We start from the raw sequence: 12,675 nt of genomic DNA on the forward strand, positions 1-12,675 counted from the left end.
TTTTGACAATTTAACTTAGATGTTGATTAACTATTTAGCTTCTTTTTTTTTCTCATCTTATACGGAGGATTCAGAAAATAACTAGGAATAATCATACTTGGGATTTGGACTTATGACCCAAAGCAGTTGTTGAAGCTCCTTTGTTACAAATATTTACGCCAAAAAGATTCGACTGATTAAAATATAGAAAAAATGTATTTTGACCTTATTGCAATTTTTGTATTAGAAGGAAAGACATTCAGTTTTAACCCTTTCCCTCAACTATCTTCCCTCAACTTAACTGCCTTTGTTTACATTAAATACATTGTTCTATAGTTTAAATATAGAACAAATGTATTTTTGTCTTATTTGTGAAATATTATTTTTCTTGCCTCAACTTAGTTTCCCTCTTGCTTAAATTAAATACATTGTTTAGATAATTAATGTATTTTAACCGGTTTTAGCGTTTATTCACCACTATTTGATTAGGTCACACTAATTACCTAGGTAATGTTCATCTTCTTGCAAGTGAATACCTCTTGGACACATACAGAGCAGTCAAAACTCAAAAGCAAAAATCCATAAACATAAACAGTAACTATTTGCTTGTTATGCACGAAAAGAGTAATCATAGATACATAGTTAAGAATGTACGCAGTGAAATCCCACTTTGTGGATTTGGAGAGGGTAGAATGTACGCAGACCTTACCTCTACCAAGGTAGAGAGACTGTTTCTGGTAGACCCTCGGATTACTCTTTTCAAAATAATGACACATAAAACAAAATCTATACATGTTTTAGGAGGAGTCTATAACACGTACATGGTTTAACTTTTTAAGAAGAAAACATCTGTTATAGTAACCTTCACCTCATTCTCAAACATATTGTAAAAAATTTTGTACTCCAAAAACTTTTGATGGAACAGATTTTCGTTTCCATCTGTAGAGAAGAAGCTATTTTCATCTACAAACTGAGCCTAAATAGGGATATTATCGTATGCAGAGACTACACTTAAAATTGCATAGAAGTTTTTCAAGTAATCCAATTGCCTCGTGGTGAGCCTTCAATGGCGCGAACCCAGATTAGTCGAACTTGCATGTTTCGGACACCGAATACACTTGTATATAGCAAAGCCAAATAAGGGTACTTCACCATCACTACAATCTCGAAATTCGTCCTGTTCAAATTAACATTAGATAATGAGTTTCTTTCACAACAAAAAAGGTAAAAGTAGAATATAAAATTTGCCAGCCAACCATGATACCCAAACTGGGATATGGATTAGGTTTAGAACAAACCTTTCGACTAAATGGCCAACTTTGTGAACTTGGCAACAAAGAGTCCACTCGTACTAGATGTCCACGGATCAAACCTTAATGTTTTCTGTATCCGACCACTTTTGCATGGCCAATTTTTGGCAGCAGTAATCTCTAGCAATTCTGCATATAAATAAGAGACTGACTGTATCAAGAAAACAAAAAAGGGGGAGCTGACAGGCGAAAAGGTGCCAGAGATGAGGAAAGCCTGTATTCACGAGGAATATGACTCAACATTGTCTTTCATGCAATTCTTAACTCTACTGATCAGATTTACAAGCAGCTGAATAAACCCCGTCTTGCTTAAGGCTTTTGTTAATTTTTTTCACCATGTTAACTTATATTAGAAAGCATCCGCCGCCAACTAATTGAGAAGTCCCCAGCCAAAGTAATGGTAACACAATTTCCAAACTGTTCAACTTTACTGTAGGTATATATATTGATAGGTAACTTTACTATAGGTATATGCCATGGAAAATAAACAACTTTAACCACATATTCGATTATATCCGGCACCCAGCTTATGAAATCACAAGTACCTTAAGCTATCAGTTTCTAGATTCATTTGTTTTAATCATTTATCAGTTTCTAGATTCATTTGTTTTAATTGTTTATCAGTTTCTAGATTCATTACAAAAGTAAAATTTTACCTGCAGAGGTGTTCTCTGAAAGAAACTGCTCGACCACATCTTCGTTCTGAGTGAAGGTTAAACTATTTGGTACACACCACAAAAATAAAGAAAAGGGGTTTATGAGGATTTAATAGAATGAAAAGAAAGAGGATCTGTAGCTAACGGATACAAGTAAACGACACCTGCAAGTGCTGTAGACAAGGACTCCCCCAACTCTGAGCAATCTGAATCCATTAGTCAGAAGTTGCAGCTGCAAGAAACGAATAAAATACTGAGGCAAAGACCTAGGAAAAAGCAACACTAGAGCAATGAGAAAAGCCCAGAATGACAAATGAAGCACCAAGATAAGAAAGTTCCAGTGAGACATGCAAATTAACTACATGGCACTGAATTCAGAAAGATTCATGTATTCATCAGAGCTGATTTGAGGGCAGTAAAGAAGGAGTAACAGAGAAACTGTGCCCATCACCCTGAAGTAAGAAGTGTTACATGGAAAAAGATATAGCTGCAGAATCTTCCCAACCACATAGCAGAAGAAACAAGTTCTATCTTTTTGTGATGATAGAAAGCAGACACCAACTTCTCTTGAATGTTAAGAAAATTTAAAGCCTGGGACAGGACATCTTCAATAGCCTTTCCCAATTAAAAGAGTATCTACAAACTACTGCCTAGCAGCCCACAACAGAAAAATCAACCCCAAACTAAAGTTACAGTTGAAGAGTGCTACTAGGACCTGGAACAAGCATCAGAATTAATGGCAAAACTTGGAAGTGACATACTAAATTCATTTTGATATACCTAATTGTGATTCTGGTTCTATGAATATTGAAGAGCAATAAAGTTTGATTTTTTTTTTTTCTTATCACGCAACAACATGCATGCAAGATTAGATCTTGTGCTTCCCGAGATATTGCTTTAGGAATTCTTTCCATTGCTTTTGGAGTTCTCTTGCTTTTTGAGAACTAGACCATTATGTAAGACTCAAGCATAGTATACACGTGATCCAGACAGCAAGAAATTCAACAAGAAAGTTAGAAACTACCAAAATCAACAATGGGGTGCAAAGTTCTTTAGATTACAAGTTGAATGCATTCAATTAGATCTTTAGATTCTCATGGTTTTATTATTCCACAAAATCCTTAACCTTCTAGAAGTAATTAAATGCATCAGCCATTAATTAGACAATGAAATTCTTGATACAGCAACAACAGCAACAACAACATACCCAGTGTGATCCCACAAGTGGGTCTGGGGAGGGTAGAGTATACGTAAACCTTACCCCTACCTTGCGTGAGGTAGAGAGGTTGTTTCCGATAGACCCTCAGCTCAAGAAGAGCGTTTTAAAAACAGGGTTAAAAATACAAGAGTGAAGAAGCTCTAATGAAAATACTAAGAGAGGAGAAATATTGACAGCAAAAATAGTAAGATAACCAAAGCAAAAACAAACCACAGTAGTGGAATTCTTGATATGCTTATTAATCTTTATTTTTTGAAATGGTAATGGTATTATTAATAAAGGTAACAAGAAGGTATAGAACTAGAAAGACCAAAATATACTGAACTACATCGATTACGCAACTACTAATAGGAGCAACGGTAAAGTGGTCTCCGTGTGACCTATAGTTCACGGTTTCGAACCGTGGAAGCAACCGCTAATGCTTGCATTAGGGTAGGCCCTTCCCCGGACCCTGCTAACGCGGGATGCTTTGTGCAACGGGCTGCCCTTTTTTACATCAATTATACAACTACTAAACTCCTAACATTTCTAGGAAAGTCATAAACTGCTCCATATATGCTTATTAATCTGGTAAACTGTTATACTGCGGTTTCTAATTTTTCCAGTGAGGAGAATTGTCATTAAGGAGGTTAGACAAATTATTATAAGCAGTTCCAATTTTCAAACTATTACTCACCACAAACCACAATTAGTTATCCAAATTATACTATACTAATCTTTACAAGCTATGAGCCAATCTCTCTTGTTAACCCCTAGCTATGTCAGCCGCAAGAAATCAGTCGAGTGTTTTCAAGGCAGAATATATTTGTAGGTTTGGGAAAACAAGCTAACTGCACCTGAAGGACAGTCAGATCATCGGTTCTTTCTGCATCTAGCACGCGGCGCTCGAGGGTTGTCCAGCCCCATTGTTCAAATTTCTGAACGTGCTTAATAGAACCATCATGGGTACATTCTGCATCCACAAGAACCTGACTTAAACTCAAACCAGTCAGTAGTTATTCAGGAAAATATAACAAAAATGGCTTCAAGCCATTCAAACTGTTGAATAGGAACCAAAACAATATTCCTGACTTGATGATGATAAGTTTTTAGAAGAAGAAAATAAGCCTTCAAGTCGGAGCAAAAACAATTAAAGGTTAATAGTAAACAATTGGAGTTTCGAAACTTTGGTTTACCTTGTCATAGCCGAGCTGCAAAACCTCACTGATGGGCATCTTTTGGTATAATTCATTCTTTCTCATCCCAACCACCCCAGAATACCGACCATAAAATATAAGTTCTGGTTCTTGAGTTGGTGAGAATAGCTTGGAGACACCTTTTTCTCTCGCTAGAGCTTCCTTCTTCCTTTCTTTCCATGGTCTGCGGGACTTCCACTCCCTATATACTTCAGAATTTTCTCCGGAAGCAAATTCATCCGCTAGATTAATAGAAAAACAAAATAACTTTAAATAAGACTATGACCAAAAAAGTTTGCAAAAATCATTAAGAAACAAAGAAGCATCTGCAACCAAAGGTTACCGAATGATAGTAAAATATTTTTACCATTTTCATTTTGCAACGGAGAGTCTGAATGGACCCTGACAGGAAGAAGGGAAAAGTTGGTTCCATCAGCAACAAAAAGACGACAATGGTCACCAAGACCGTATTTTTGTATCATGGTTCTACAGGCCGCTAAACGATGTTTTGCAATGTCAACACCAGTCACAGAACCCGAACTGCCAAGAATGTCCAACATCATACAAAGTTTAGCACCTAAAATAAGATATTAAGTGAGTTACAAATTGGCTAAATGCTGTTTCAAAAGTCTACACAGGGTACTTGGAAGTTTAAGAGCTTCTAACATTTCACACTTTAGCAGAAACGCCTATGAATAATTCATATCTATATAGTATACACTTCATTTAGCTATGGCCTTCTCCGACCCTTGCCCAGCACCTGTCCAAGAATATATTAGATACATTATAGGACTTTAAGTTGCTTTGATGTGTACACTAATATTTGTTCAGTAAATAAGATTTGATCACTCCGTAAAAGCTGTCTTATAGAGATATTTTAGTACGTCTATATGTACTTTTAGTCCTAGCTCAGAGGATTTCTAGCTATTCGTTTTTGTTTATATAGCATAAAATCCAAAATCATGGGGTGCATACAGACTTAATTTACTAAAAACACAGATATGGGTTCTATTTTCTTTTTTAATGTCCTCTTCTTTAAATTTACAGTGTTGTCTCATATGTGCAGCAGCTACTTAGATGGATATGACATACTGATTGCTATTACTTCTTCCTACGACTATTTTCATTCAGGTATTAACTTTTCCGCTAAATATATTCAATAAAAAGCTACTATTAATTAGACTCGTACTCTTACTAAAAGACAGGACTAATATTTTAATTCCAGATAGATGGCCTATATGTATAACTCGGATTACGAATGTAATTAATGACTCTTTCAACTAGTTATATACTTTTAAAGGCATCCACTAATTCTCAAGCTTTCTTTATATCCAAAACACTTCTAAATAATAACTTCTACACTCACAACTTTCTTGCCATCTCTTAACAGCGTGCCCTGAACCAAAATTCTGACTAACATGTGAGGTGACCAAGTGCCAAAATCAACAGCCATTATAGAAGTTACTTTTTCCATATTTAAGTCAGGAGTTACCAGGTGCAGCACAAAGATCAAGGACGCGATCCCCAACTGAAATGTCCAAAGCTGTCACAGCAGCTCCGGATGCCGCATCAATTCCATACATCTGGATACAAAGAAAAAGCAATTCCTCAAAATCATCAACTATAATAGAATGGATCATATCTTATAATCAACCTCTAGACTAGTTACGCTCAACATAAGGCTGATTACTACAGGGTAAATAACAAGAAAAACAAAGACAGTGTTGGGGATAGAGAAAAAGAGAGAGAGAGAGATATTATTGTAGGAGCAGGATACGAACTCCTATCTGGACTAATCTTTAGACAATATCAAGGAAAAGAATTTCATGAAGAGCGTTTTGGACATACTGGAAATTGAATAATTATCTCAAACTCAAGCGTATCATAGTTAGCAAGAAACATGATTTCAAAAGTCAAATGCCTCACCTTCCCTTCTTGGTATGCCTTCGAACTAGCAATTCGAACGTCAGGTGGAAGATAATAGAAATTGGGCAACCAACAAACTTTTTCAAGCTTGCATCTAATATCAGTTTCGATTTCTTCAAGACAATCCTCATAACCGGGCTTTAACCTTCAGAAAGAAAAGAATGTGCAAGCATGAGAGTCTGAACACAGATCTTTTACACAAGTCTTTGTGAAGGCATATCCCCAGACCCCACTTGTGAGATTACACTGGGTATGTTGTTGTTGTTCGTGAAGGCATATCCTATAATATAGTAAGAGTCTGTATGCTCTTCCGGAAAATATTTCTCTTGATGAAATCATTTTCGTATGTTTCAAAATCTTGATTTTGTGGAAAGTACATTCTTAAGAAAAATATTTTCCAACAGTCCACTTGCTTCAATCCGCAGTTAGACATTGTCGTCTATTTTTATGTTCAAAAATATTACAAAGACACTATTATCATCCGCAGTTAGAAAACCATATATCACCTACTTTTATGCACAACCTAACACTGAAAAATGATTCAAAAAAGTTACTAGTTCACAAGGTGGAAAATGGGTAAAACATTTTTCATGGGAAAAAATTTCCTTGAAAAAGGTTATCCTCCATAACAAGTTGCAACCTAAGCTTAATAGTCTTTCATCCCATAGCTTATCTCCGTCCCCTCTTGTTTAAAGTTAATAATGGAAAAACCATACAAAAAGGTACAGGAACAGGAGTATAGACTTTCCAACTGAAATGAAAAATAAGATGTTACATAGCATAGACTTACCGATCATGGCTGACTATGACAGGTTTTGTAAGTTGTAACAATGCTAAACGGTTGTTTTGAAAAGTAATAAGCTTCAAAAGTATTACCACTCAAGCATCTAAAGGTATGGCCCAGCGCCCAATGAAAGCTAAAATGAACCATGGGAGAGACTACGGTTCAAATCCCAACACATGCAAAAAAGCACTGGTGTTCTCTTCCTATGTGTTTAAGCCTTGGTGGACATAGTTATTTAGTATCCCAGTCCAAGAAAGAATGACACCTTTATATATTTAGTAAAAATTTAACTTTGAATTTACTATTTTACCCTTAATAAAATGATTTATAGTCATACAAATACCTATAGATTATTTTCAACCATAAGATTCAAAAGTCTTCCTTTCATTCTTAAACTTTGTGCCAGTAAACACCTTCACATAAATTGGACGGAGTGAGTACCACTCTATTCCCTTACTTATTATCATGGGAAAAATCGTTATGTGATTTCTTCTCAACTATCAAAGGCTTAGTGAACAGAGTTACCGATATTTCTGCTAATAGGAAATAGTAAGAACCCAATAAATTAGTCGAATTCACTCAAGTTGGACCAGACAACACCGTTATCTCAAAAAGAGAAAAAGTATCACCACTATATTCCCCTTACTTATTGTCATGGGAAGCAAAAGGTGAATACAATGAGGAAACTGACAAGATTTGGAAATGGTAATAAAGAAAATGAGCTAATGCACTAGACATGCTTTTCCAAAAGTACCTTATATAACGAGGTGTAGTATCAGTGGCAGTATAAATAGAAGGGTCCAAGCCATGTTGATTCAGAAAATTAAGAAAAGCATCTGGCAGAGGTAAACTTGACGTTTCTTCCACATCCATCATCCACAGAACTAAAAAAAAAAAAAAAAAAAAAAACACAATAAATTTTATCACGTCAAGAAAGTGAAACCCATTATTAATCCTTTAAAAAAACTTTTCAAACACAGAAATCTTTACTCTGCTGAACTTTTTTCACTGTAACAGAATTTTATAAACTGGTACACTCAGAGGCAGATCCAGAATTTTGAGTTTATGAGTCCTGGATTCTAGAAAAGACGGTGTATAACTTGTTTGGATGGTTGTTAGCTATTATATTGTACTTTACATACAATGTTTGTTTTCATTATTGCTTAAAACCAGTAAACTCATGGTTATGTATCGACGGAAAGTTCACGACCGATTTGGTTTTATCGCATCCTTACCTTATTATTTTCTCATTTTGCTTTTGCTTATTATTTAATAATAATGTTAATCTATCCCCTAAGATCTGCATACACTCCACACTCCCAGGACCCCACCTTGGATTATACTAGGTATGCTGTTGTTGTTATTATTTTATCCCTTACCCTGCTGGTTTTTATAATAACTCTACCTCGTACCCTACTTTTCTTTATAATATTATGAATTAATTCTTCAAATTACTGAAGTGTGACATTGTGTGACGATGAAAAATGATAGTACAGTCTATCCAAACGTAGTATTCATCAAAACAATACGATACAATACATTAAGAAACGATATGTAACAACCATCCAAACAAGCTGTAAAATTACTGGCTCTATATAAACTATATATACATACTAAGTGTATTTCTAACACAAATTACTGTAGCTCCAGCTCTGGGCACACTATCTAGCAAAAAGGGAAAAAGAAAACGAAAGCAAAAAAAGGGTTGTGTGGGAATACCTGTAAGAGAAAATCGGGGATGTAATATGCTGGAAGATTTGTTGATTATGTACTCAAAAATTTGTATAAAAGTAAATTCAGGGAGGAAAAGGGAAATTTTATTTTATTGTTAGCTCAATTTTACCATGAACAAGAAACTGTAAAAAATGGAACTACAAATGCCTTTCAAAAATGTCCATGTAGACGCCTGAGTTCACATAAAATGGCAGCAAGAACAACAGTAGCAAGCAATTTCTTGGGCTTGGGTCGCACTCCAGTAGATACGGCGGACTCGCTTAAGCTATTTTTTTTTTGAGCCCACTCGCTTTTGGACAATTCGCAGGAATCTCCTTGGAGCCTGTCTGGACGGGCTTATTTTAAACGGCTTATAACCTGCGAACAGTTTATAAGCTAAAAAAAAGTAAGTTGTGGGCAATCTAACCTTTTTTTTTTTTTTGCTTATAAGTTCTTTTCAGCTTATAAGCTGCTTTAGATAAGTTAAGTCAAACAGGCCCAATTATTTTTTTGAGCTGATTTTAAGCACAAAGTGACTTTAAACTGGTCAGTCAAACACTCAAAAAAGCTGAAAACAGCTTATAAGCAACTTATAAGCCAATCCAAACGGGCTCTTATTTCAGGGTGGTCTTTAATTTTTATCCCTCATATTGCTAGTCTTTAGTTTTTTTTTCTTCGGGTAAAAAAGTGGCAAAAAATATCCACATTGTGGGTTCGAACCCAAACAGAGTAAAAAAAATTATAAGGCAAGATTTCATAACAAATTATGCCTTTTCGGGGTATAATTATGTCTTTAAGGCATAACATCTGTAGCATTCCAGCAGAGTTAAAAAAAATCGCAAGATGAGGTTTCATTGCAAACTATACATATTCGGGGTAAAGTTATGCTTTAAGGTATATGTACTATATAGAAGTTGTGTCTTAATGCATGATTTCTATAGAAGTATGCCTTAATGCATAACTTTACCCCGAATAGGCATAGTTTCTATGAAAATACTGTCTTGTGAAATTGTTTTTTTTTTTTACTTTGCTGGGGTTCGAACCACAATCTATGATTTCGTGGACGTGCGAACAATGGCACTTTTGCCCACAAATTTTCATTAAACGAAAAGTAGGGGCAACAATTAAAGATCACCGATTTGAGGGACAACAATTAAAGATCACCGATTTGAGGTGCAAAAATTAAAGACCAGTCCATATGAAGGGCAATGCGCACAATTTTTTGCACTCGCTTAGCTGATTTTGGGACCCGCATTTTAGGGGTCATTTGCACTTTTGTCTCTATTTTGTGTTGGTCCTTAATTCTTGGCCCTCAAGGCAAATAACTTTTTGCGGGACATAAGCCTACATTTTCGCATCATAATATTACACAAGTTATGTCTCGTGCCCTTAAAAACTTATACCGGCTAGACATAAGTTCGATTCGGAAGGTATAAATTAAAGACCTGCCCATCGGAAGGAAAAACTGTGCAATTTCTTCGTACTTTAGCCTTGGCTTAAGTTCATAATTTTTTGTATGTGAAAAGGTCCAAAAATATGCTTGAACTATATGAAATAGGTCAACTTTATCCTCCATTACCTTTTTGTTTAAAAAAGACCTTATCCTTAGTCAATTCGCTTAACAATGTCCGAGTTTCTCTTCAAGTAGCTCAAGATTACATTTCCTACTAACGGTTGCTCTAAATAAGGGGAAAAGTGTCAATTTCACCCTTAAACTGTTCGAAATAGGAGTTTTTTTGCATCTATTAAGGTCGATAATTTTGCCAAGAGGAAGAAAGCAAAATCAAACATAAGGTTGTTTATCGGTTGATTCGGTTCGAATTTATGTGTTACCGGTTCGATTATTCAGTTATTGATTTATAAACATGCTAAATATATAATAAAACCGATAACATATTCGCTGTCGGTTAATAAATCGATTAGTGGTTTGTAACGATTCGATTATTGGATTAGCCGATAAGATAGTGTCTCCTAGGGGTCAACAACCAACCTGCTCTTCTAGATATTTTTTCTTTCCCTTCTTGCGCAAGAAATACCTAATGCAAAACAACAACCTTTTAGCATCAACCTGAACAAAGCTCCATCCTTGATTTTTACTTTAGTTTAATTGAGTTGTATCTGATTCAACTTATGAAGAGATATACACTGAATATACGTGGGATATACACAGCCAACTGGCAAGTTAGTTAACTGCCAGTTCACAAAGTCAGTTAGCTTGTCAAATAGTTAGTTACAGACTTCCAGAAGTTAGTTACCATTTAGATGAGCTGTAATCTAGTTAGTTAAATGCTCAGTCATAATTTCTTTCTATAAATACATTGTAATAGAGTGTAATTCATCATCTATGTCAATACAATTTACTTCTTCTCTCAATATATTCTCTCTTTAGCTAAATATCTCGGTTGAACCCTGAACTTAGCTTACAGTACTTCAAGTTTCCAACTTCTAGATCTGTTATTTCGAATTTGATTGCACTTTTTGCACCATTTGGTATTAGAGCTACACGATTCTCGGCACAAAATGACTCCAAGTAATGAGGTTATAACCAGAAGCAAAAGTCAAGAACAAACACCAGATGAACTGGGGGATAAACTGTCTCAAATTCAAGACCAGTTGTTGAAGTTAATGGAGGGAATAAGCAGCATGAACGAGCGTAATTTGATGGTTGATAAGGAGATGATGGAAATGAGGACCACTATCAACAACATTACTGGGAAGGGAAAGGAACACGAAGTGACAAAGGCAGAATTAACTTCTGAGGATAGGAATTGTTTAGGGAGATTGGGCCTGAAATCAGAACTAAAGAACATACACATTCTGGTAATTTCTTTACTAGATATTCTAGACTAGAATTCCCTAAATTCTCTGGTCAAGATTTGAGAACTTGGTCGTATAAGGTGGATCAATTCTTTGCTATGGATGAGATTCCCTTTGATCAAAGAGTTAAGGTGACATCTATGCATTTAGAAGGTGAGGCTATTGCGTGGCATAGATCATATGTGAAGGCTAGAAATTCTATAGCTGATTTAACATGGACTGAATATGTATTAGCTTTGAATGAAAGGTTTGGGGAGGAGTTTGAAGATCACATGGAGTTATTGAAAAATCTTACCCAAACTGGCAGTGTCAAGGAATAGGGGTGGGCGTTCGGTTTTTCGGTTCGGTTTTTCGGTTCGGTTTTATCGAACTTCGATTTGGCTATTTTGGGTTCGATTTTTTAAAGGTGGACACCGAACACCGAACCAAACTAGTTCGGTTCTTTCTGTTTCGATTTATTAAAGTTCGGTTCGGTTCTGTTTCGGTTTTTTCAATTCGGTTTTTTGATATAATATTAGAAGCGATTCCATTGACACTAATTCATATTCTTAAAAGCAATAAAACATAAAACTGATAAATTGAAATCAAAATCAAACAAACAGGATACACAAGAACATAAAACTATAATCATGATATAGGATTACTAGGTGTTATGTACATACCGTAAGAATAATTAAAAAAACACATAAAGGACATACATTAATCCTGAAGACACATCCTAGTTACCTTTCTTTGTTAAGGATATTTGATTTTCTCAATTGAGGTGGAAAATTAGGGATACAAATGCAAAAAAGAACTTATTACAATTGTTTTTTTTTTTTGCTTTAAACTTAATGGGCCTGGACTATTTTAATTTTTTTTGGGTAATGTACTAAATTTCGGTGCGCGTTCGGTTTTTCGGTTTGGTTTTATCAAACTTCGGTTCGGCTATTTCGGTTTCAATTTTTTTATGGTGGACACCAAACACCGAACCAAACTAGTTCGGTTCGGTTAGGTTTTTCCGTTTTCGGTATTTATGCCCAGCCCTATCAAGGAATACCAGGCTGAATTTGATAAGTTGTTGACTGTTGTGAATTTGTCTAAGGAGAATACTATT

General features: G+C 35.4%; 1 protein-coding gene across 2 annotated transcripts; it reads right to left on the reverse strand.

The window, feature by feature from the left end:
- Nucleotides 1–747: 747 nt before the first annotated feature.
- On the reverse strand, nt 748–9,078 carry LOC132618253 (uncharacterized). 2 transcript variants are annotated; one of them, XM_060333317.1, is made up of 11 exons: nt 8,893–9,078; nt 7,804–7,933; nt 6,266–6,410; nt 5,832–5,922; nt 4,707–4,916; nt 4,340–4,581; nt 4,001–4,132; nt 2,110–2,177; nt 1,946–2,007; nt 1,278–1,418; nt 748–1,156 (listed from the first exon to the last, which is right to left on the reverse strand). In XM_060333317.1, the coding sequence occupies exons 2-10, from the start codon at nt 7,923–7,925 to the stop codon at nt 1,285–1,287; spliced, it is 1,206 nt and encodes a 401-aa protein (XP_060189300.1). In that variant the 5' UTR covers nt 7,926–7,933; nt 8,893–9,078; the 3' UTR covers nt 748–1,156; nt 1,278–1,284. The 2 variants fall into 2 exon arrangements, with proteins under 2 accessions (XP_060189300.1, XP_060189299.1); XM_060333316.1 differs by having other exon boundaries at nt 8,769–9,077.
- Between the last annotated feature and the right edge of the window lie 3,597 nt (nt 9,079–12,675).

Source organism: Lycium barbarum, chromosome 11 (genome assembly GCF_019175385.1).
Source record: "Lycium barbarum isolate Lr01 chromosome 11, ASM1917538v2, whole genome shotgun sequence".
Taxonomy (NCBI): domain Eukaryota; kingdom Viridiplantae; phylum Streptophyta; class Magnoliopsida; order Solanales; family Solanaceae; genus Lycium; species Lycium barbarum.